Source organism: Cornus florida, unplaced genomic scaffold, assembly GCF_030987335.1.
Source record: "Cornus florida cultivar Cherokee Brave unplaced genomic scaffold, ASM3098733v1 CherokeeBrave_3.0.0_Hap2_Chr07, whole genome shotgun sequence".
NCBI lineage: Eukaryota > Viridiplantae > Streptophyta > Magnoliopsida > Cornales > Cornaceae > Cornus > Cornus florida.
Genome location: NW_026775577.1, coordinates 6,634,628 through 6,659,951, shown reverse-complemented (window position 1 = coordinate 6,659,951; position 25,324 = coordinate 6,634,628). Strand labels below are relative to the sequence as shown.

The window sequence follows — 25,324 nt, the reverse complement described above, 5'->3', positions numbered from 1 at the left end:
TAACAGGGTAAAATATCAAATTTCTTAGACCTCTGGTTAGTTATTTTCTGCACTGCCAATAAGAAGAAAGGAAAGGAAAGAAAACAAAAACTTCAGCCAAACATCATGTAATATAGGCAAACTGTACAGTAAAACTGTAAACAGAATATGTTTGTAAATTATAATACAAGCTTTAATTTGCTCCAGCCAAAGCTAGAAGTCTAAAGTATACAATTAATTATAACATTTGTTCGTAGAATAAGTAGTGGACATTTCACTAGCACAAGGAGGAGAATCCCATGCCAATGAATCAGTCTGAGTTGAAGGCAAACTGAAAGGAAATCCAATTGATCTGAAATTCCCCCACTGGCTATTATCATGGGTTGCACTTGAATTCTTCTTTAAGTCCATGTAATCCTCTCCTGTGCCTAAGCTTTCATGAACATCTCGCGGCGAAGTGATTGAAAAGCTGTTGAACTGCTGTTGTTGTCCTTCAAATTCAATGTTATTGGAGGCCTTGTTAAAATCCCCAATAAGGGAAGGGGACAGATTGAAAAGCATAGAATTAGAAACATCAACTGTACACTTTGTGGTGGATGTTGATATGTCAAGAGGTGAATACATAAAGCCATCAGAGATGAGGTCTCCATTTGGGATGGAAAATGGAGATTGTTTACAAAGTACTGTTGGATTGATGATGGGCTTGTATGAGGGGATGTCTAGGGCAGAAAAACTAGTTGATCCGGTTTCGGTTGTGCAAGGGATGTTCTCTGAACTGTACATATCAGGTGCTGCAATTGTTTGAGGTAATGGAGATCCCCAAGATTGAGAAAGTGCTCTCTGTGCCATGGAATTGGTTTTCTTGAATATTCTACAAATCGCCCATGAATCCTGCAGGTCCATGGAGGAAATAATAAGTTATAGCGAGATCGGAACTGGGTAATGTCCCTTTTAGTTATTTATAGATTGTAACGAGACCAGAACTAGGTAATGACTCTTTTAGTTATTTATAATCTATAGAGAAATAATAAGTTATATCGACACCAGAACTGGGTAATATCTTTTTTAGTAATTTATAATTTACGGAGAACTAATAAGTTATAGCTTGGATAATGTCTCTTTTAGTGAATTATAATCTATAGAGAACTTAGTAGACTTACATTTGGAGGAAGGCTTTTATCTAAGAGCTTCCTGGGAGGTCCTGAGTCTGGGATAGAAGGAAGTCGAAACTCATGCATCATCCAGTCAGTTTTGATCCCTCTGGCAGCTCTGCCCCTGTAGAACACTAGGGACTTCTTCAAACCAATGCACTTGGTGCCATCAGAGGAGTATATTGGCCGGTCGGTTCCTGTGGCCTTCCAGAATCCAGCTCCTGTGACACGGTTTGGCCGGGCACTGTTCCTGTATTTCCGGTCCCTTGGACAGTAGAAATACCACTCTTTCTCCCCAGAAGATGCCAGCTCTGGTGAAAAATCAAGAGGAAAAGAAAATAACTTGTTTTAGTAAGCAACTTGAAGCCTAGCACAATTCAACTCTTTACATGTAGTTGAATAAAAGGTCATAATGGTACTTATAAGTTACTTTAATCCATTGAAAAGTGATTGATTGCAAAGTGCATATATACTTATATTTTACTTCACTATATTAAAAATAATGATAGCATGGTTGTTTTGACCCTTCCACAACATGACAAGTGAATCCTCCAAATACAGGAATTTTAGCAAATTTAACACCTCCTCTGCACTATCCTATAAGGAGTTTGGTGGCAAGAAAATTTCTCATGTCTCTAGGTGGCTTTTAATAAAATGAAGAGAAGAAATTAATTTTACTTTATATGGTTGTCTATGGGGAAAAAAAAACATGAAAGTAAGATGTGTTTTTAATTACCATCTCAAGTTACTTCAAATATAATCATGTATGAGACAAGAATTTATCTTACTTGGAAGATCCCATGGATCATATTTGTAGATATCCACTTGCTTAATCAGCTCAATAGGAAGATGTTTCTGCTGAATCTTCTTCTTCAGGTAGAATCCAACAAGCTCTTCGTCTGTAGGATGAAATCGAAACCCCGGTAAAATCACATCATCAAGCTTCTCAGCGTCATTCTTTTCTTCCATTCTTTTTCACTTCTCCCTCTGAATATATACAGCTCAAATTCTTTGAACTGAACTCTAAGAGTATGTATTATCTACCGAAAATCTGTACCTTAAAGCTAGTTTTCCACTTCAACAAGATTGAAAACCAGCCTAGAAGTGAAAATTCTAAAGAACTAGGAAGATAAGTGGATGATAGTATTTTTCACTTGGTTCAAAACCACTATGTGCTTCCTGAGGAGGGGTTTGTCTCCGAGGCTTCGCCGCCTTTTGTGGGTGATTGTGAGAAGATGAAGCTAAGTCTCTTCTCTTAAGAACCACCACCAAGGAGTCCAAGTCAAGGCCATGGACTCCAAATCAAGCTCTCTTACCAAATTTGTGATCTAAAGAGACTACAAACTGAACTGTTTATGAGAACTACTTTCATACTTCTCATGCTCTCCTTCTCATGTATGCATCTCCTTATATTTTCTCCTAATCAATGGAAAATGACAAAATAATCTTCTGATCAAAATAATCTTTGTTTGAACCCTTTTTTAGTGACTATCATGCACAAAACAATTTTCTAATACAATTGCTCAAAATTTCTTTATATTCAATCAAGAGATTCTATGCAAATTCCTGTCATTGTGAGACCCTTTGGGATATGTATCATATATGTTGTCATTGGATTTGAAAATGTCACCTTCCATTCCATTTTTTTAGAGCTTCTATTCCCTCATTGTCCTTGCCAAATATATGAACACGTCACCTGTCACAGTGTGACAATATATGTGGATTTCAAAAGGGCCTACCAACCCTTTGAGATTATAGTAATTAATAACCATTTGATTTATGAGGGGACAACCAGAACCTCACTTTCAGTCTGCTAGAATAAGCTGAAAAAAAATTTCTAGGGTCTGCTGATTACTAGGAACTTAGGAAGTAATCTGCAATTCAGAGTTTCAAACACCATTTTTTTATTATTTTCTAGCAAATAACGCACACATTCACTTTATACTCATCCTGACTTGATGCTATTTGAAACCATGTTGTTTGGGGCTCGTGTTGAGCTCCATATTTGTGCACCAAAATGACGTCTGGTGCACAGGACTCCCCCAGGAGGGAATCCACTTCTGAGATATAGTGGACGTGCTTTGTGGTCACATCCAAAATATGAGAATTGTGATCATTGGTTATTTACATGCTTTGTAGACGTTTTATGCTTTGCAACATGATCATTTGTCCTCTAATATTAAAAAATAAATAAATAAATAAATAAATAAAACCCTTCATGTAGATGAAAGGGCCTATAATATGAAGGATTAGAGAAAGAGTTCATGTGGTCGGCCTCATTCATATGGAATTAAAGTAAGAATAATAATAATAATGACGATTTAATTGAAGTTTGTATATGATGTATTTTGCAAAACAGTCTTGCAATTTTAACTGTGTAGAGAAATGTGGAAATGACAGAAACAGAGTTAAATGAACGTATTTCTAAATCAGAATTTCGTATTCAGTTATCAAAGAGACAAACCAACTAGAAGATAAAGAACAACTACCAGTTGCAAAATAAATTAAACAAGGATGAACAAACAATATAAAAGACATCTCACAAAAGTTAGAAAGAGATTATTATAGTAGTGGTAGATATACATGCCACAAATTGATAAACACAAAATTTTCATCTACATAGCCTATCACCATTACTGAGAATTGAATCAAAGTAAATTTATATTGTCCAATTCTCAAAATTTTGAAGATAAATTCTGCAATGCAGCAGATTTTAACTCAAAAATTCATATTTGAGTCAAAAATTTCTGATAGTATCATCTTCATACCAATCCTTGTATCTAATTAAAAAACACAGACTAAACTAAACAAATATTGCAAAATTTACATTGATTGACTTCCGACTCTTTTGCACAATATAAATCTTTCGTCAGCTGATCCAATCTTATTGGTTAGTAAATTAGGTCAAATGAGTTTTGTAATTGCGGCATTGAAAATGTAATGTTAGGCAAACAGTTTTAAACGGGTGGTAAGTGTTTTGAGAAAACACTAGTAAAGGGTAATGTTGTGAAGTGCAGTTCACCAAATTGTAGGGAGGAGAGGTCCAACTACTTGCATTGACTGTTTGCCTAACAATGCAAAGTATGCAATGCTGACACTACAAATTTGAAGTAGAAAACAACTAGAAGGAAGGACGAGTTAGAAATTGAAAATTTTAGAGATATATTTATACAAATTATGCTGTAACAAAATTCGGGCTTAAATCCTACCTTCATCCAAGTTTGAGGTGTATGGGCACCTAAAATTCGTAAAATTTCTTCTGTAAAGGCCATATGTAACAATAGGTATTAGTACATATTGTATGATTTCTCATCTTTAAAGAGGAAGTTGAATGTTCGAGTCTTATTTAGGATAATATTGTGGGTGCCTTTAAAGAAAAATAAATTAAAAAATGCCAACACTATAAATAATACATGGAATCAAAGGGGTAACTTTGTCTTTTCACCACTATCTGTATATTTTTTAAAGGTAATTTTCACCACTAAGGTTACACTGGTGCTTCATTATATGATGAGGGGCGTCAAAATCACTGCGCTTGGTTGATGTATGACAATTACTTAAATTTGCTAACCATGTCTGGCAAATGCAGAACAAGGGATGAACCATAAAATAATTGAGAATATCTTTTTAGTCAAATCCCCAAATGTAGCCCTAGTTTGGAACCCTTGTTGTCCGCTCATGACCTAGGGTTTGCAACCCATGCGTGCAACCCTAGTTGAAAAATGGGTCAAAGTCTTCAAATCAGAGCTTCCCTACCTCTGTTTTTGTGCGATTAATTTCTTAAACATGGCTGTAAACCCATGTTCTAATTGTTGAGTAACACTATGCTTTTACTATAAATTAACCCAATACTTGGTGGTTCATAATTTCTACTGTATTTATTTTCTTAAACTGACCCCAATTTCATTCCATTATGTATTAATAGAGTCGATCAGTTCGTCTTTCATTCAAAGTTTAGACTTATCAAAATGATTGAATCTGATTCTGACATCTACCCTTATATGTCCAAAATCCTTTTCATTTGGACTCGACGTGAGACAAGAACCGATGACAGTGTCAACTTAAAGTGAGTAACGGATCTCCACTACTTCAGGCACTCCCACAAAATGGGTAGATAAAATAATAATAAAAATAAATAAATAAATAAATAAATAAAAACTCATTTATGAACATAAATGAGAGTACAAGTCTTCATGTTAGAAATCAGGATAAGTACAGTACAATGAAATAACCTGAAGTTCAAATTGTTATTGATTATTGAGTCTTACCTTGCACACATGTATCATGATTTGTGATTTTGTGGTGCATTTAGGAGCAAGCACAAACACACAAAAAAAAAATAATAATAATAAATAAATAATAATTTAAATAAAATAACATGTTTAACGGTATTTAATTTTTAGCACAAACAGGTTCCTATCGGTCTTAAATTTTTTATTACAACCACGCTTGACTTGATTCTAATAAGAAAATTTTAAAAATTAATGTTATTAAGATAAGAGACGGTTACTTTATCAAAAACAAAATAGGAGTCGGTTATTCAAGGTAATTAACAATTCTTAATATTTTATCATTGCAAAAGAAAAAATGTTACACTTTCTAAATTCGGAAGGTGCTGACGAAATATTAAGTTGAAAGATATCATGTGGCGAGACTTACACCCCCACTCACAAATTTTTAATTCAATATCTTCTAAATCGAGATGATATATCATCACTCTAACAACAATATGACAATATATATATATATATATATATATATTATAGGGTCTATTCAATTTCAAGGTAATCTCATTGAAAGCTGATTTAATTTATAAAATAGTGACATTCATAATCGTAATTCTAAATTTCTTGCTTACATGTTAAGATACTATTCAAACCTTATCTTTTAGTATGCCCCATGTAAGGCCACTAGAGATTTCCATGTACCATTCTTAAACAAATTATAATTTTAAATATCAATCAAAGTTGGCTTTATCTTGTGATATAGAAGTGTGGAAATCTAGGACACAAACATACATCGATGATGGAAATTGGAATTGAACTACGAGATTTTATATATATATATAGCAATGGGTAATTATCAAATTGATTGTGAAATGTGGAGTCTGAGATTCCTATAAAGTAATAGTGTTTAAGACTTGGAAGCAAAGAGTAAAAGACAAATCAGGAACAGGGTTGAGCTTGATGACTGGATGATGTTGGAGATAATATTATATTTATATAGTGTATAGTCACATTATATTTTTAAATAGTGAATTAATCTAACATATGTTGGTGGTTTGGTTTACTTGAGACCCTGTTTTGGAGATGGCACAGCAATTAAAATGGTCTACCTGGGTGAGTTGATTGGCTAATGGTAAGAAGTGACCATGAAAAACAAGTATAAAAATTTTAAAAATTATAAATCATGACCATGATTGATGGAATTTTGGAGGCAATATGATTTTATGGTCATCACACAAAAACAATAAATATGAAATATCGTTTTAATAAGTGAGTGATGTGACGCTTTGTACGTTGTTGAATTGATACGGAATATTAAGAATTAGTGACATTGAAACATTTTGTTTCTTTATCCTCCTGCGAGATGATTTCGACTTTCAAGATTTTTGTTTATTTACCAATAATGGTTTCAAAACTTTTTAAAAATTAAAGAGAAAAGAAAATAACACATTCCTTACCTAGACTTGGTGTGTTCTGATTATTTGATTATTAGATGTTAAAACAAAAATCAAGTCCACCCTAATATGAACGCATCAAATATGAAAAGAATTTGTTTGTAATTGCATATATCTATAATTTACCTTATATTCATAAATTTGATGATTAGAAGGTTCTAGGTCATTAAAAAAAAAAAAACTTATCTGTCCAGCTAAAATTTTTTGAAGTAGGAAATTGAAAATTTATAATTACGGCAATAGCCTAATATTCCAAGAAACATCATTTTCATCGGCTGATTGGTGATGGCTTAGCAATTCCAATAATTCTGAACTTTATTAATTTATAATAATAAGAATAATTTTTGTCCAGAAGAGGGGTGGATAAAAACCTAGGCAAACCTTCCACTGCCATTCCTTGGTAACATTAAAGTGGGAGCCACATGGAGCCCACTTCATTGCAAGAATTCGGCTAGTTTTGGTTGGTATATATATAATATATATATATTTATATATATCATCGCTCTGGTAATAAAACTAGGATGTGATCCAAGTTTAAAGAAGTCAAACCTTAGGCTCAAAGGGTCAAACCCCCAACGTCAATTTGTGGACCATGTAACCACACCACTTGGGCCTCAAAGACCGTGGCTTCAATCAGTTTTTGGGTCTCAGAAAGAATAACCATTGGGTCCAAGTTTGCATCAGCTAGAACCATTAGTATGTGAGCTGGGCTTGTGTTCCCACCATTTAGTACCAAATTCAAGCCTTAAAAGGGAGCCCGATTTTCCTTATTGATATCATTTACCAAAATGGTCTTACAGGGCTATCCATATTGAGAAGCCCAATTGGCTGGCCTATGTTAGCCTAGGAATTGATAGAGAGCCCAACAAAAGACCTTGGGTTTCAGAGACACATACATGATAGCCTAGGAATTGATAGAGAGCCCAACAAAAGACCTTGGGTTTCAGAGACACATACATGAAGGATCATTAGGCTTATATATATGAAGAATAATTATAAGCTTCCTTTCCCTAGTAAATGTTTTTTTTTTTTTTTTTTTTTCCTTTCTAAATCTTTTATATATTCTTTGACAAAGGGTAAGAATGAAATCCAAATCTAAGCACCATTATGAACTTTTGTAGCATCTAATATGATAGAGGAAGCAACCAACAGTTAGCTTGCTCTGTCGTGATCATTGAAGCCATGGATTTGAAACAATAAATAGTCTCTCTGCATGCAGAGAAAAGGCTGTGTATATATAATCCTTCGTATACTCCGCTGATGATCGTGTTCGATAAGCTTGATGAGACAGCCTAGCTAATCTATACTACAACATGAGATATAGAAATGCATGAAAATTTCAATACCTTCTTCCTCTTGTAGAAATGTATTCAAGAGAAACGCCATACTTTCTGAAGTAATCAACCCCGAGAGAAAATGGAAAACAAAATGGAAAGATATTAGTTATATATATATATCCAAGCATGCCCCTTAAAAACCAACTCAATCAGGTGATTATTGGTTCATCAGTATGAAAATGTTTCAGAAAGGTTAGCATATAAGAAATAGGTCTTGCTAGATGATTGAAAAGATTGAGCACATATAGAAATTAATTCTTGCTAAAAAAAAAAAAATCTAGAATCAAAGTTCAACAAACAATTGAGCATACAAGAGCTAACGTCCTACATCACCCCATTATACAACAATCAACATGGCAAAGAGCAACCTGCGGAAAAATGTACCAGGCGGCCGTATATCACGAATCTTTTTCCTCTAAAGCTATAGGCAGCTCCAAGTTCTCATTACCCCTCTGAATCTTAAAGAGGACTTTATCCCCTACACTGAATTCATCCAATGTATTGTATAACTCTGCTTTACTTCGAACCTGTTTAAAGCAAAGAATGCACGAGTAAATTATGCTGAAAATTATAAAGGTAAACTGCATAAGAACACAAAGAAGTAAGTTATACTCCATATTCAATCCAACAGAATGCTAAAATGTTTCGGTAAATCCTATTAGTAGGGTACTCTTTCAACAATTTTTTGCACAACTATATAGTGCCCGCTCTTGACTCCTAAGAAAGATGGTGGACCAGGACTTTAGCAACAATGCTCGCACAAATGAAATACACTATATCCAGATGCTTTGAAAACGAAAGGAAATTTAATTAGTTAAGTTAAACATATTGGTATGGCTTGACATCTATGTGCACCAATATATCTTAAGAAGAGAACATCTAAATTTACCAAAATTATATAAATTTTTTCAGCTTCATTCCATCAACATGCAAGCGCTTGATCTTGTGGCTTAATAATATGAGAACCATACACAAATATTAAAATGGCAGTTGGAAAAAGAGGCAGCTCACAGGTTTGTTGTTCACTGCTACAATAATATCCCCAAGTACAATATTTCCAGCAAAGCCCCTTGTAGTGGGAAGTAGCCCGGCCTTGGCTGCAAGACTATTCCTAGGAACCTACAGCACAATACCGTAAATTGGAGAAAATATAGGTGATCTGACAGCGATAAAAAGTGGTAAAAGTTATACAACACCAAATATGAAAAAAAATAAAATAAAATAAAATAAAATAAAATAAAATAAAATAAAATCCACGAATGGGTACAATGACAACTATGATCATGAAGGTGTACCTGCAAAACCAGAGCTCCATTTCGAACATTAAGTTGATTTGCAACCAGATCAGGAGCAATATCCACATTTAGAACAGCTCGAACAACCTAAGATGTATAAAACGTGATATAAATATCATAAATAAATAACATCTATCACAAAAAAAAAAAAAAAAAAAAGCAACAAAGAAATAACAAAAATTATAAAGAAACACTTTCCATTATTTTGAAATGGAAGTCAATATATTGACAGTGCTTCCAATAACCAGAATTCCGCAGAGAACCAAAGAATACTGGAAGATCAGATTAGTGGAGAGCTAATAAAAAAGACATGATAATACCAAAGAAGAAATAAAGGGTTCCTTGACTATAAGCTAACAAAATCCCAGCAGCACAGATGATTAGAAACAAAACATACTTTTCCAAATTGGATCAACTGAGGTGCTATCTTTAACACGGTTGAGGACGGTATGGCAAACCCTACACCAGCTGATGTCCCTGCCATGCGAAAATAAACAAACAACAACAACATCAATAATAACAACAACATCAATAATAATAATAATAAAAGGCATCTGAAGAGGTTTCATTTCCCAAGTATAAGGCATCAGCTAATGCTTTTCTGGTCTCATTATGAAACTTAAATTGTTCCTTTTTGGCTTTGAAACATAAATGACGCAAATAAGATAGAGATGGAAACTACCTGTCTGAGTAAAAATTGCTGTGTTAATCCCAATTAAATTTCCTTTTGAATCCAACAGAGGACCTCCACTGCCAGAATTAAAGGAAAACCACACAGTTGTGGTGCACAAGTTAAACTAGATTTCTTACTGAGAAATGAAAAGATTTACAGAAATAATAAACAGGTGGAGAAACTGGATCAGATATTTTTAGATGTTACAGGAAGAGTAAGATCTCTCAATTAAAGTGTTTTTTTCATCAGTGCGAAAAGTCCAACAAATGACCTGTTCCCAGGATTGATGGCTGCATCTGTCTGAATTCCCCCACCAATTGTGACTCCCGTTTGACTAAATATGTCTCTATCCAGTCCACTAATAACCCCAACAGTGAGGGTATGGTCAAAACCAAATGGATTTCCAATAGCTAAACACTGTTGGCCAACTCTTAAAGAAGATGACTGCCCCACATTAATAGGCCTCAAGAGTTCTTCAGAGGCTTCCACCTAGCACATTAAAGATGAAAAGTTGACGATCTCAATATTTATACACAACAGACAAACTGGTAGACTATAGAGTATCGCACAAAACAAACTCTACCATTTAAGAACCTTGAAACCACCTTGAGATATATATGTCATTGCCACAATAAATGTATTGATTATTTAAGCAAACTTATTGAACAACAGATGTGCAGAACTTTTGATATCAATTGATAGTTTCAATGACCATTGGGTGATGAATCATGACAGATAAAAGATGGAACTCAGATAGTGGAAATGATATTTGACACTCTTATAGCAATGATGTTGCCTTACACAAGTGAGAACAAGAAGGAAGAACGGTTCATGCCTGAAAAACATTTTATATCATTATAGGTTTGTGATCATTCCAACACTGGGAAAAAGATTACAGAGAGCAGGACAAAAAATGAATGGCTACTCAAGAAAACACCCAATTTCCACACACAGTGACACAAGCAAAAAAAAGATATACAAGAACTTCATCAAGTTAGCCAAAATATGTAAGAGTGAAGTAGTAAAACTAGTAACAAAAGTTGGTGAATAAAGTGTCATGCATTAAGAAAATAACACAAGATTGCAAAGAAAGCATACCTTCAAGACAGCAAGATCCTTAGCCCGGTCAGCACCAATCAACTTACCCTCAAAATTCTTTGGTACCCTTTAAGAAAACTAAACACAATAAGGAACTGGGAGGAACAATAAATTGTGTATCTCTACCAACTTAAGCAAAGATTGACTACCCAGTAATGCAAATTTATTGATCAATAATTGTGAAGGCTAAATCTTACCCGTCTGAAGCAAGAATATTTACTCTTGCAACAACTTGCCCACGGCTTGAATTTCTTGAAAGGGAATTACCAATTACTGGGCAATACAGAAATGAATAGTTAATTTAGAATATCATACCCATTATAGTAATCTGAAGTTGATTGACTAGCATTAAGGCTCCATTTGTTTGAATGTAAAATATTTTTCAGAAAATATTTTTTTATTTTCTGGTGTTTGTTTGTCGTAAAATATTTACGAAGAAAAAAATATTAAAATCTAACAAAAATAATTTATCTATCAATTTTTGGTAAGTTATTATACACATCCTACCCGAAGGACTCGACCTCAACCTCGACCTAAACCTTTGCCAAACACCGAAAAGTAAAAATAAAAAAATAAAAAATTTACCTAGAAAATGAAAACATTTTCTGAAAAAAATATTTTACATCGAAACAAACGGAGCCTAAATTACAATCATCCATTAACAGCTTAACATAACTTTTTTTAAGTAAGTGGTCAATGTAACATTTATACTACAGTTCATGATTGCATATTGCATTCAACAACCATCAAATATCGACTGAACTGTTAAAAAAAATAAGCAGATGAAAATGAAACCATACATAAGACTGTAAAGAACTCACCATGATGAAACAGCGCCAAAAAAAACACTATAACATATTCCACTAATCATTTTTTTTTGTAAGAAACAAGTTGACAACAAATCACAAACTAATCGTAAACAAAGTGAAATTTTTACTTAGCACAATTTGTGATCCCTCCAACATAATAGATAAGGTAACACTTAAGCAGCACGAAGTGAGTACTTTCTTTCAACAGAATATTTGGTTGTCAAATCAAATCCATTCCATCCATCAAACTGAAAACTAATTGATAAAAGCACTGCAAATCCATTACCAGTTCTTACCATGATAATTTGTTACAATGTGCCCTTGCTGATCCCAGACTACTCCAGAACCATTTCCTTCAGGGACCTGCATTATGTATATAAAGATATTTGTATTGCAACCATGTTATAGATGTAGAAATGTAGAAGCATGGAATTCAAGATATAACCAAGAACAATTCATGAACTTGTAAGCACTGTGGGTTCATTGTTTTGTTCTAAATACCAGAAAAGTACACAAAAACAAACCTTGCACTTAATGAACAACATTACCTCAACCACACCCGTAACATTAAGTTGGGGGCGCAATGTCACGTCAAAGATGTTGACAACAGAGTAAGTGTTCTTCTCAAAAAGTTGGACAATTCTTTCCTGCCAAGTAGACACATATCAATTGACCTGCCATAAACATCCAGTATACAGAAGTGTGAAATTTAAAACAAACCATTCAGATTTGAAAATATGAACAAATAGGATATAGTTGAAAATAAACCTCGGAAGGGAATAGCGTCCCAGAACGATAAACAGTGGGTGTTACTTCTTCAACAGTCACAGATGGATCCCCTAAAGCATGAGCTGCATATCTAAAATTTATCATGTGATCAGCAGCAAGCCTCATATTAATACACTGGTTCCAAAACATGAAGCTGGGTAATTTACAAGAGCAGATGAAAGGGTAATGAACTTTGATGAGCCTACGCCAAGCCTATGGATCTTTAGTTCACCATTTTACATATAATAAAAAATGAAATGTTGAATTACAAATTTATGAATTGCACAATGGCAATTGTTTGGTACAATGGTAAACGCTTGGCTTGCAAAGCTTAATAACATTATTCAAGTCTGACGGCAGCCATTTTGTACATAATGCAAAACGTTATATCAGTAACCAATCCACTCTTATCAACAGGCGGCAACACTAGATAACAGCCTTTTCAATTTACAATTTGCACCCATATTGATCAAGACTGGTAAAGGAACAAGTAAAAGCTATTGACATGAAATGCTTTTACATTGTAATAGGTTATAGGTTAATAAGATACATTAAACTGATAAATAAATAAAACTGTTTAAGGGGTATTCATCCTATCTCAGTTCGTAATGGGAGCCCTGTTTCAATGAAAATTTTAATTAGGGAAAAAAAATAGGATTACAAAATTTGAGCCACAATGAAGTAACTAAAGATTTCACAAGGTACTTGTGATCTAAAAATTAATCTGATCTATATTGTACCCTTCACTCAATTTGGTCAAAAATTTCAAAGGAAACAAAGATGAACTGTGCCAACCTGATAAGTACCTTGAAGGATGATAACAAGAATACATGAATACACTGGCAAACAACATCCGGCGTGTTGTGGAAGGAGAGTTTTTCTGAATCATTTCGTGCAAATCTTTGCTATAATCTCGATCAGCCCTATAAACATTAGAGAGATGAAGAAAAAAAAAAGTTTTAAATAAAATTAAATAAGCAAATAAGAATAATACAAAATTAGATTACAAAATCAGCAAAAATGGCAAAATGAAAGCCAAACTCCATGCATTTTTTGAACATGTTTCTAGTATTTAGAAGCCAAAAATTATACACATGAAAGTATGCATTTCGAGCGGCAAATGTACATTTTAAAATAAGTAAATAAATAAGAAAAAAAATTGCATCACAACTCATGGCCGTATATCATACAACCATATTCACCCACTAGGCACCAGCACTACCATGGCCAGCACTCTCACCACCAACATTAGCATCACTACCGACACACCAGCATCAGACCTCCACAGTGACCAAAGTCCAGTGTAATACCACATCCTTACTGTGACTACCACCATTAAGCCACTTTTATGCCACCACAACATTAATGCTACTGCAACTTCATACTCCAACAGTGCCGCGGCCGCCAACATCCTGTCCACAATCAAGGAGTTTTTGATACTCCTCTTTTTGGTATGCCTAATCCTAGTGAATTTTTGAAGTTAAAATCAGGACATGAGCCCGGTTAAAAACTCCATTCTAACCCAACCCAATTTGAATCTAATAGTAATTCACATGGATCCAAGAAAGGCCTGCTATATTTGTGCACAAGCTAAAGTTTGAAAAACGAATTTTTTTTGTAAGTTTCATTGTAAACAAAGTCAAAAAGTTCCATTGTAAACAAAGCCAAATCAGCTTTTTCTTCGTATACCTTACCTAGCAAAGCAGAAAACAAGTAGTCTTCTCTTTCTGTATTCAATCAATATAAACTCCTCCGCTTGGATTCTAATAAAAAAACTATATCAACACCAATATATTCTAAATCCTGAGATGGAAATTCCTAGACATTCTCCTACATCTGACTATTTGCTCTGTTCTAAATCACTAAGAAAAAGAGATAAAAAGACCTCTTGATTCTATCATCACCAAATAAACACCTCCAATCATAGAACCACCATTAAAACCTCTCCACTCTCACCACATCACCAGTTCACCACTAACTCAATTACTAATAGCCAGCACCAATGCAGCAATTGCCCATCTCAACTCTAACTGCCACCTTTAGAAAATTTGTCCTCAGACTATGCAACTCTAATTAACAACTTACCCTTTTCATAAATATAACAAACAGCTTGGTTTGTAAAAAGTCTTCACAACCAACAACCAGTGATAGAGAACAGTGGCAGCAGCCTTTTAAGGTATATAAAAGGCGTGGCAAGGAGGGTTCTAAGGCTCAAACCTTAATTTGGCACATGCTAGACGATGGGTCCACTTGGAGTCTTGCATAATTAGGGGGATTTGGTCAAATTGCATAATTATGGTAGCTTGCATCAATTTCGATCAAATTACATCCGTCCATAGTAATTACTTTTATTATGCTAGAGTCAAATATTGATTACCTCAATTACGGGGTGATTACTTTTATTATGCTATAGAGTCAACTTTTGATTACCTTAATCATGGGGTAATCTGAGGGTCATAAGTTGCTATAAGAAGGGTATGATGTAAACTTGCTGAGTCAGTCAAGGAATGAATAAAAATATCTTTGAGATTTCTTTGTGAGTGATTCACAATTTGTGAGGGCGTGAGGCCTTCTCTAGGTGTGATACCTGGACCTGTTGGTGTAATTTCAGTAGGTTTTTGTTGTTTTCAATCCTTTCTCTCTACTAATATTTTGAACTATAGCTCTGCTTTTTTTAATTAACAACCACTTCTCCTTTGGTTTTCTACATTTCTACTATCAAACCTCCAAATTTCTGCCCTAGTTCTTGAACTTTCAGACTCTGAATTCTTTGAGTTCTTAGCTATTTAAGGCTGCTCTCTTGTCCTACATCAGTTTTTGGTATCAGAGCTTGAGTTGACATCATGTCAACACAATCAGGAAATGAAAGATCGGGTATTAATCAGCAAGATGAGCTGATATCTAAGCTTATGGAGCAGCTCAATGGGTTGAATGTCCGATTCAATGAGTTAGAAGCTCGAATGTGTCAGCCTATTAACAATTTTGCTCCTGCTGCATCCAGTACAAATGATGGCAGTAGTCGAGAGCAACAACATCCTTTAAATATGCAGCAAAGGCAGAATGTGAGGGCTGATCCACCACCACACCAAATGTTCGAGTTTCCGAGAAATCTGCTGGGAATGAATTATCAGGTGCCACATGATAACGCTGGGGATATCACAAAGAAAATTAAAATGGAGGTGCCAGATTTTGAAGGTAAGGCTGATCCTACTATATTTTCGGATTGGCTTGCTTCGATTGAAGAATATTTTGATTGGTATGATATGAGTGATGATCGTAGAGTGAGATTTGCTAGAATGAAGCTTGTGGGCCTAGCAAAAATATGGTGGACTGGTGTTGAAGGGGATATTAGGAGGCTGGGACAACCACCAATCAGCACATGGCAAGAAATAAAGGCAAAGCTTCGAGAGAAATACATGCCAGCCAATTACCATGACAAACTGTGTGATCAACTTATCAATCTAAAGCAGGGCAGCCTGTCAGTCGCAGAATATATGCAAAGATTTGATGAGTTAAAGACTAGAAGTCAAGTTGTGGAAGACCCGCGGCAAACACTTGCAAGATTCAAGGCTGGTCTAAGGTCTGATATCAGAAGGGAATTGCTTCGCCAGTCATTATATGGTGTTGAACATGCTTTTCAGGTTGCATTGGACATGGAGGAATACTTGAGTTATCAAATGGCACGAAGATCTGGATATCAAACCTGGGATGCAGCACCCAAGAAGTCCAGTGATGGAAATCGCAGCACACAATCAGTAACAATGCAGCCGACTGGTGGAAATGCTGGATCAAAACTGCCCTTTTCTAACATGGCTGATCCTAAAGGGAAGAGTATTGTGGCCAACAAAGGTAGTGGAAGGAGTAACAAGTGCTTCAAATGTGGAGAAACAGGTCACATGGCATACCAATGTCCAAAGAAAAATTTACACATTGGGATAATGCCTGAAGAAGAGCCTGAAGAACATGGGGGAGAGGACAATGGGAACATGTTTGACTATGGGAACTACAACCCTGATGATCTAGAAGAGGATGAAGATGTTCCATCAATCTCCGTTGTGAGGCACATCCTTGCAGCCCCTGAAGTTGAAGATAAAGATTGGCAGCACACATCTATTTTTCAAATGCTAGTTCGTTGTGGAAATCAAGCTCGAAAGGTCATTATTGATGGCGGAAGTTGCATGAATGTTGTGTCTGCAGCCACGGTTGAGCGCCTCAAGCTTTCAGTCCAACCACATCCACAACCATTCAAAGGGGCGTGGATAGATAGTACTTCTATTCCAGTAACTCAACGTAGTCTCGTTTCTTTCTCTTGTGGAGCTTATAATGATTCTGTTTGGTGTGATGTAATTCCCATGAAAGTGACACATATTCTTCTTGGGCGGCCTTGGATTTATGATCGAGATGTGTATCATTATGGGAAGGAGAATACATACACTTTCTTGTTTAACAACAAGCAAATTATTTTGAAGCCTATGTCCTCAGCTGAAATGGAGAAATATAAAGGTGGACAGGCTGTAGATGATGCGAAAAACAAGAAAAAGCCCCTCAATCTCCTTTCCAAGAAGAGGTTTCAATTGGAAAGTAAAGAGATGGGTGTTGTATATGCTGTTGTAGCAAGGGAAATCAAAGAAACTGCTGCTGTTCATGATTCTTCAATGCCATCAGAGGTCGCCAATTTGCTGTCAGATTTCTCAGATTTATCTCCTGAAGATCTCCCTAATGAATTCCCTCCTCTACGTAATATCCAGCATGCGATCGACTTGGTACCGGGATCTCCATAGCCTAACCTTCCAGCTTATCGTTTGAATCCAAGCGAGCATGCCAAGCTTCTGAGGCAAGTTAATGAGCTGCTGTCCAAAGGATTTATCCAGGAAAGCTTAAGTCCTTGTGCTGTCCCAGCTTTGCTCACACCAAAGAAGGATGGTAGTTGGCGCATGTGTATTGACAGTCGCGCCATCAACAAGATTACAATCAAGTATCGGTTTCCTATTCCTCGAATCGATGATTTGCTAGACACGGTGGCTGGTTCTTGTATATTTTCAAAGATAGATCTGAAAAGTGGCTACCATCAAATTCGCATAAGGCCCGGGGATGAATGGAAGACAGCTTTCAAGACAAAAGATGGACTCTACGAGTGGCTTGTTATGCCATTTGGTCTTTCCAATGCCCCTAGTACATTCATGCGCTTCATGACTCAGGTATTGCGGCCCTTTATTGGTCGTTTTCTGGTTGTTTATTTAGATGATATTTTAATCTACAGCAAAACGAGGGAGGAACATATTTCCCACCCTCAACAAGTTATGAGAGTTCTCCGCCAAGAGAAGCTTTACATGAACTTGAAGAAGTGTTCCTTCATGTTGCCGAGTGTGGTGTTTTTGGGCTTTGTTGTTTCTTCCAAAGGGGTAGAAGCTGATCCTGATAAAGTGAAAGCAATTCTAGATTGGCCAATTCCCAGCACATTGCAGGAAGCACGGAGTTTTCATGGGCTAGCTTCATTCTATCGGCGATTTATTAGAAATTTCAGCACAATAATGGCCCCTATCACCAATTGTATGAAGAACAGCCAGTTTGTTTGGACAAAGGCAGCAGCAGAGGCTTTCGAAGAAGTGAAGAAAAGAATGACTGCAGCTCCTATTTTACGCCTTCCAGACTTGTCAAAAGTGTTTGAAGTTGCATGTGATGCTTCACAGGTCGGAATTGGAGGCGTACTCAGTCAAGAAGGACATCCGGTTGCATATTTTAGTGAGAAACTTAATGAAGCAAAGCAAAGGTATTCCACTTATGACAGAGAATTTTACGCTGTGATTCAAGCACTTCGCTACTGGCGTCATTACCTTCTTTTTAGGGAGTTCGTTTTGTATTCTGATCAGGAGGCCCTCAAATATATTAACTCCCAAAGGAAGTTAAGCCACCGACATGGGAAGTGGGTTTCATTCTTGCAAGAGTACTCATTTGTCATCAAACATAAAGCTGGTGTTGAGAACAAGGCAGCCGATGCACTTAGCCAAGTTGTTCATATTCTTGCCTCCATGGCTGTTCAAGTTCTTGGTTTCGATATGCTTAAACGAGATTACTTATCTTGCACGGACTTTAGCATCATACATGCTGATTTGATAGCTGGACAGCAGGGTACATATCCTGATTATTCGGTACATGATGGTTATCGCTTCAAAGGAACTCAACTTTGTTTGCCTAAGACGTCTCTTCGTGAACATGTGATATGGGAGTTGCATGCTGGTGGGGCAGCAGGTCATTTTGGAAGAGATAAGACCATTGCCATGGTGGAAGATCGTTTTTTTTGGCCAAGTTTGAAATGGGATGTGGCCAAAATTGTTTCTCATTGCAGAACTTGTCAAATATCCAAGGGAAGAAAGAAAAATACAGGTTTATATACGCCACTCCCAGTCCCTCATGAGCCGTGGCAAGATTTAAGCATGGACTTTGTTCTTGGGTTGCCTAAAACAAGTCGCAGTCATGATGCTATATTTGTTGTTGTGGATCGTTTTTCAAAAATGGCACACTTCATTCCTTATTCCAAGACATCTGATGCTGTCCACATTGCCAAGCTTTTCTTTCAAGAAGTTGTTCGGCTTCATGGATTGCCAAACACCATTGTTTCTGATCGAGATACAAAATTTATGAGTTATTTTTGGCGCACATTATGGAAGATGCTGAATACAAGGCTGAAGTTTTCCTCTTCTTTTCACCCCCAAACTGACGGCCAAACTGAGGTTATTAATCGCAGCTTGGGTGATTTGCTTCGCTGTCTTGTTGGTGACCATATTAGTAGCTGAGACCAGATTCTTCCTATGGCTGAATTTGCCTACAACAGTTCTGTAAACAGATCCACAGGGCGCAGCCCGTTTGAGATTGTGACAGGTTTATGTCCTCGGAAACCAATTGACTTAGTTCCTTTACCAATTGTGGCACGCCCTAGTGCTGAAGCTGATGCTTTTAGTAAGCATATCAGAGACATCCATGCGGAAGTTCGAAGGAAGATTGCAATGAGCAATGAGACTTACAAAACACAAGCTGATTTGCGGAGGAAGATTGCTGAATTTGAGGAAGGAGATATGGTTATGGTGCGAATAAGACCGGAACGATATCCTAAAGGTGCTTATAAGAAGCTTCACGCAAAGAGTGCTGGCCCATACAAAGTTCTCAAGAAAATTAGCTCCAATGCTTATGTTCTTGACCTACCAGAAGAGATGGGTATCAGTAAAGTCTTCAACAATGAAGATCTCACCTTGCATTCAGGCCATTTTGCTGATCCATTTCTTGTTGATCCTACCACTCGCCTTCCCCCAGCCCCACATGTAAAGGAGGAAATAGAAGATGTTGTTGATCATCAACTTGTTTCAACAAGGGCTGGCGGTTATCAAAAATTCCACGTTAAGTGGAAAGGACGGCCACTTTCTGATTGTACATGGATTAGCGACACCAGACCTCTATGAACAATTTTATGCATTTACCTCGCCGGGGTCAAGTTTTTCCAAGCCAGGGAGAATTGATAGAGAGCAGTGGCAGCAGCCTTTTAAGGTATATAAAAGGGTGGCAAGGAGGGATCTAAGGCTCAAACCTTAATTTGGCACATGCTAGACGATGGGTCCACTTGGAGTCTTGCATAATTAGGGGGATTTGGTCAAATTGCATAATTATGGTAGCTTACATCAATTTCGATCATATTACATCCGTCCATAGTAATTACTTTTATTATGCTAGAGTCAAATATTGATTACCTCAATTACGGGGTGATTACTTTTATTATGCTATAGAGTCAACTTTTGATTACCTTAATCATGGGGTAGTCTGAGGATCATAAGTTGCTATAAGAAGGGTATGATGTAAACTTGCTGAGTCAGTCAAGGAATGAATAAAAATATCTTTGAGATTTCTTTGTGAGTGATTCACAATTTGTGAGGGTGTGAGGCCTTCTCTAGGTGTGATACCTGGACCTGTTGGTGTGATTCCAGTAGGTTTTTGTTGTTTTCAATCATTTCTCTCTACTAATATTTTGAACTATAGCTCTGTTTATTTTAATTAACAACCACTTCTCCTTTGGTTTTCTACATTTCTACTATCAAACCTCCAAATTTCTGCCCTAGTTCTTGAACTTTCAGACTCTGAATTCTTTGAGTTCTTAGCTATTTAAGGCTGCTCTCTTGTCCTACATCAACAAGGAAAATATATATATATATATATATATATATATGGAATATTACCAAAAATCAATGCTTTGGTGAAATTTTACAAAAACCCAAAACCCAAGAACTACAACAACAACAACCAAGCCTTTTTCCCAAGTACTTGGGTTGGCTACATGAATCTTATAATTCCATTTTGCTCTATTTAAGGCCATAGCCTCCGTCAATCCACGTAATACCAACGTGAACTTTGGTCTTCCACTTCTCCTCTTATTACCCCAAAACTAAGAACTAGGAAACAAAATAAAAATAAGAGAAGAGCTTAAATGCCACTTTTCTTGCCCTCATTCCGAAAAAGGGAGGGGTGCTGGATATTAGGAATTTTCAGCCTATTAGTTTGGTTGGGTGCTTCTACAAATTGATTGCTAAAGTCTTGGCTTTTAGGTTGAGGAAAGTCTTGGATGGTGTCATTTCTGACTCTCAGAATGTCTCTGTGGGAGGTCGTCAGAGTTTAGACTCAGTTCTTATTGCCAGTGAGTGTGTGGATTCCAGATTGAGTAGTGGGGATCCGGGTGTTTTGTGTAAGTTGGACATTGAGAAGGCGTACGATCATGTGAGCTGGAATTTCCTCCTCTACTTGATGGAGAGGATGGGGTTTGGAGTGCATTGGAGGTCATGGATTCTTTTTGTATCTTGAGTGCCCGTTTCTCTGTCCTTATGAATGGAGCTCTGACGGGTTTTTTCTCTTCTTCGAGGGGATTGAGACAAGGGGATCCGCTCTCTCCTTTCTTGTTTCTTTTTGTGATAGAGGCCTTCAGTAGATTGATTAAGAGGGCGGTCGAGTTGGGTTTTTTGAGAGGTTTTCGAGTGGGTAGGGATGTTGCTAGTCAGTTGGAGATCTCCCACTTGATGTTTGCCGATGATACTTTAGTGCTTTGTGATGCTAATGCATCCTAGTTGAGATATCTAAGATGCGTTCTGGTTTGGTTCTATGTCGTCTCTAGATAGAAGGTGAATGTCGGTAAGAGCGTCTTGGTGCCGGTTGGGGAGGTCCCTGAGATTGAGACGTTTGCTTAGATTCTCGGATGTCGTACTGGCACTTTTCCCATTTCTTACCTTGGGCTACCTCTGGGAGCTCCTTCAAGGTGTGTGGGGAGTATCATCTGGTGCGCTGGGAGCAAATGTGTTACCCGATTTAGAATGGAGGCTTAGGGTGTGTTTGGATAAATAGGAGAGAAAAGAAAAAAAAATGATAGTATTAGTTATGAGAGAAAAGAAAAGAAAAGAAAGGATAGTAATAAATTCTATTCGTGTTTGGATGGATAAGGGAGAAAAGAAAAGAAAGGATAGTTATTCTTGTTTGGATAAGATAGAGGAGAGAAAGAAAAGAAAGGATAGTGACCAAATTACTGTCCTACCATTTCATAACCACTTCATATATTATCCATTTTCAAAATCTTGTTTCTTTTTTATAGTTCAATGCCATGGGTAAAAACAAAAGTAAAAAATAAAAAGAAAAAAAGAAAAAGTATCACAAGGCTAAAATGAACCATTCAACATGGTTGAAGCTAATAACAGTCTTTAACCTTTTTTATGAGCATGTGAAAATTTTATTTTTGTTGTATCTGTTATACCTATCTGACTCAATCCCTTCCCATCCTAAAATTTTTAATAACTTTAGCATTGTCATACATCCTTGCATTCCACTAAGCATATTGGGACATAAATAGAATTACTTTTCTATATGTTGATTTGTAGAGGGTATTTTTGGTATTAATAATTTATAACTTACTATCACTCCCTATCTTCTCAAATTAGGAAAGAAAGCATAAAAGGGATAGGGAGGGATAGCTATCCCTCCCTATCTCTCCCTATCCTCTCTTTTCTCTCCACTTAACCCACCCAAATACATTTTCACACTATCCTCTTTTCTTTTCTCTTCCTATCCCTCCAAATCAACCCTACCAAACACACCCTTAGGGATTAGGAGGTTGTTGCCTTTTAATAAGGCTCTCCTTGGGAAATGGCTTTGGAGGTTTGGGTGGAAAGGCGTTGGCTTTGGAGGAGGGTTATTGCGATCAAATTTGGGGAGAGTTGTGGAGGGTGGAGTTCTCTTGAGGTGCGTGGTCCTAGAGGGGTGGGGGTTTGGACTTTTATTCGGAAGGGGTGGAATGATTTCAGCAAGCATGTCCGTTTTTGGATCAGGAATGGCAGGAGAATCAGATTTTGGACTGCCCGTTGGTGTGGGGAGCTTCCTCTTGCTCTCGCTTTCCCAAGGCTTTACAGGATTGTTTCCCATAAGCAGGCCTTCATGGTTGACTGTTATCATCTTGATAACGGGAAGCTGTCTTGGGATGTTCAGTTTAGGAGACATTTTCAATATTGGGAGATTGAGGAGGTTACTCGCTTTTTGGAGTTATTGTATCGCCAGGTGATTACAGCTGGGGAGTCTGATTGTTGGCTCTGGGGTCCTAGCTCTCAGGGTCGCTTCGAGGTTCGGTCCTTTTTCAGGTGTCTTACGGTTGGTTCTAGTGGTCCTTTCCCTTGGAAGTCTATTTGGCGTTCTGAGGCTCCTCTCAAGGTGGCCTTCTTTGCTTGGACTTCTGTCTGGGGTAGGATTTTAACCCAGGATAATTTGCGGAGGAGGAATCAGGCGGTGGTTAATCGTTGCTATTTGTGTTTGCATGATGAGGAGACAGTCAATCACCTCCAGTTACATTGTAGCATGGCCAGGGACTGTTGGGATTTGATGTTTGGCTTGTTTAGGATCCCTTAGGTCATGCCGTGTTCCTCTAGAGGGCTGATTGAGGCTTGGAGAGGTTTTTTCAGTAGGGGCCCTCATTCAGGATGCTTGGAGGGCTACGCCTCTTTATATTTCGTGGAGCATTTGGCTCGAGCGAAATTGGAGATATTTCAATGGAAAGGAGAAGCCTATTTCTATGTCTAAGTTCTCTATTATTTTCACTCTTTTTTGTTGGGTTTATGGAAGAGACTATAAATCTATTGAGAAGATTGTTATTTTTTTGGCCTCTTTGGAGGCTTGAGGCGCTTTTTGGCCTCGTGTTTTCCTTTGGGTTCCGCTCCCCTTTTGAGCGTCTTTCAATAATTTTACTTATCCAAAAAAAAAAAAAAAAAGAGCCTATATAGCATGAAAAGCTGCCAAAGAGACCCTAAAGCATCAGCCTTGAACAATCCAAGAAGTAATAACCACAATACAAGCAAACATGTCGCTTCATACAAGTATCAGACCATCAAAATTCAAACACAAATTATCATCCATTTTACATGTGGGTAATGAGTGAAAAACCCAAATTAATAAACCCAAATGCATCGCTTAGAAAAAGGTTATACCTTTGAATGAGTGAGGAATGAGAAGAACCGGCGCTGGAGTCATCTGGGTGTGTTTCAGATTGAGAAGAACATACAGAGGAAACTCCATCGAAGCAGAGCTCGCGCCGACCCAAGTGTCTTGGAGTTGCAGAGACGCCGATTACTCGATGAGATTGCATAAAGGGCGAAGAAGAATTGCAAGATAATAGTAGTTGCATTGCTCCAAATTGAATGAAATGCAAAATATTGTCGAAAGAAACAAGTAGTGGACACTTGAACTCAATTAAGTAGATAATGAAAAACCCCAAAATAAAGAGTAGACCACTATTTTACCTTGCATACAGATTTTTTTTTTTTTTTCCTTCTTGTTTTTTGTTTTTCAACCATGTGAAATTGTGAATGTTCATTCGTGTTTTGACTGGGGGTGGGGAGGAGAGAGGGACACAATTTTTTTTATGGATAATGCAGTTAGAAAATAATATGTCTGAATTAAAAAACCTCAGCACATTAAAATCCTATTTATAAAACATTTGTTTTATATTTTCAACTGATGTTTTAAGGGTTGAAATTTTTAAAAAATAAAAAAGAAAAAGTATTAAAACAAAATTTAATGTGTTGAAATATTTTTTAATAAAAAATAAAAAGAAAAAGTGTTAAAACACAATTTAAGTGTGTTGAAATATCTTTTTAATGTTTTAACAAATTTATTCTATACTTTTGTGTTTTAAAATTGAGTTAAAATATAGAACAAATATGTTAAAACATAATTTTAATATTTTAAAAACATTATAACACACTGGGTCACTCTAGTAGATAATTCTGACTCAAAATTAATAAAATGGTCTCAAAGCCAACAATTTTCAAAAACATCATGTAAAAGTTGTCATTGACGTAACTTGGAGTATAATTGCAGTAAAATAATAAGTTACAATTGAAAAATAAACATGTGTTTGATTCAGTTTTTGAAAATTGATATAAAAAAATTGGTAAGAAAACAATTTTATATAATTATAAAAGAGTTGTCTTGTCCCTAAAACAGTTCTTTTCTAATGGAGTTAAA

General features: G+C 36.5%; 2 protein-coding genes across 3 annotated transcripts; both read right to left on the bottom strand.

The window, feature by feature from the left end:
• Positions 1 to 213: 213 nt before the first annotated feature.
• LOC132267426 (protein FEZ-like) lies at positions 214 to 2,166 on the bottom strand. Its single transcript, XM_059768588.1, has 3 exons — positions 1,919 to 2,166; positions 1,140 to 1,441; positions 214 to 870 (listed from the first exon to the last, which is right to left on the bottom strand). The coding sequence occupies exons 1-3, from the start codon at positions 2,097 to 2,099 to the stop codon at positions 214 to 216; spliced, it is 1,140 nt and encodes a 379-aa protein (XP_059624571.1). The 5' UTR covers positions 2,100 to 2,166.
• A 6,182-nt stretch (positions 2,167 to 8,348) lies between these two features.
• LOC132315904 (protease Do-like 8, chloroplastic) lies at positions 8,349 to 24,617 on the bottom strand. Of its 2 annotated transcripts, none has more exons than XM_059814342.1 (13): positions 24,286 to 24,617; positions 13,586 to 13,713; positions 12,791 to 12,873; positions 12,571 to 12,669; positions 12,319 to 12,385; positions 11,411 to 11,486; positions 11,214 to 11,280; positions 10,387 to 10,604; positions 10,125 to 10,192; positions 9,840 to 9,919; positions 9,443 to 9,529; positions 9,159 to 9,266; positions 8,349 to 8,674 (listed from the first exon to the last, which is right to left on the bottom strand). In XM_059814342.1, the coding sequence occupies exons 1-13, from the start codon at positions 24,480 to 24,482 to the stop codon at positions 8,546 to 8,548; spliced, it is 1,407 nt and encodes a 468-aa protein (XP_059670325.1). In that variant the 5' UTR covers positions 24,483 to 24,617; the 3' UTR covers positions 8,349 to 8,545. The 2 variants fall into 2 exon arrangements, with proteins under 2 accessions (XP_059670325.1, XP_059670326.1); XM_059814343.1 differs by having other exon boundaries at positions 12,791 to 12,881; positions 13,597 to 13,713.
• Between the last annotated feature and the right edge of the window lie 707 nt (positions 24,618 to 25,324).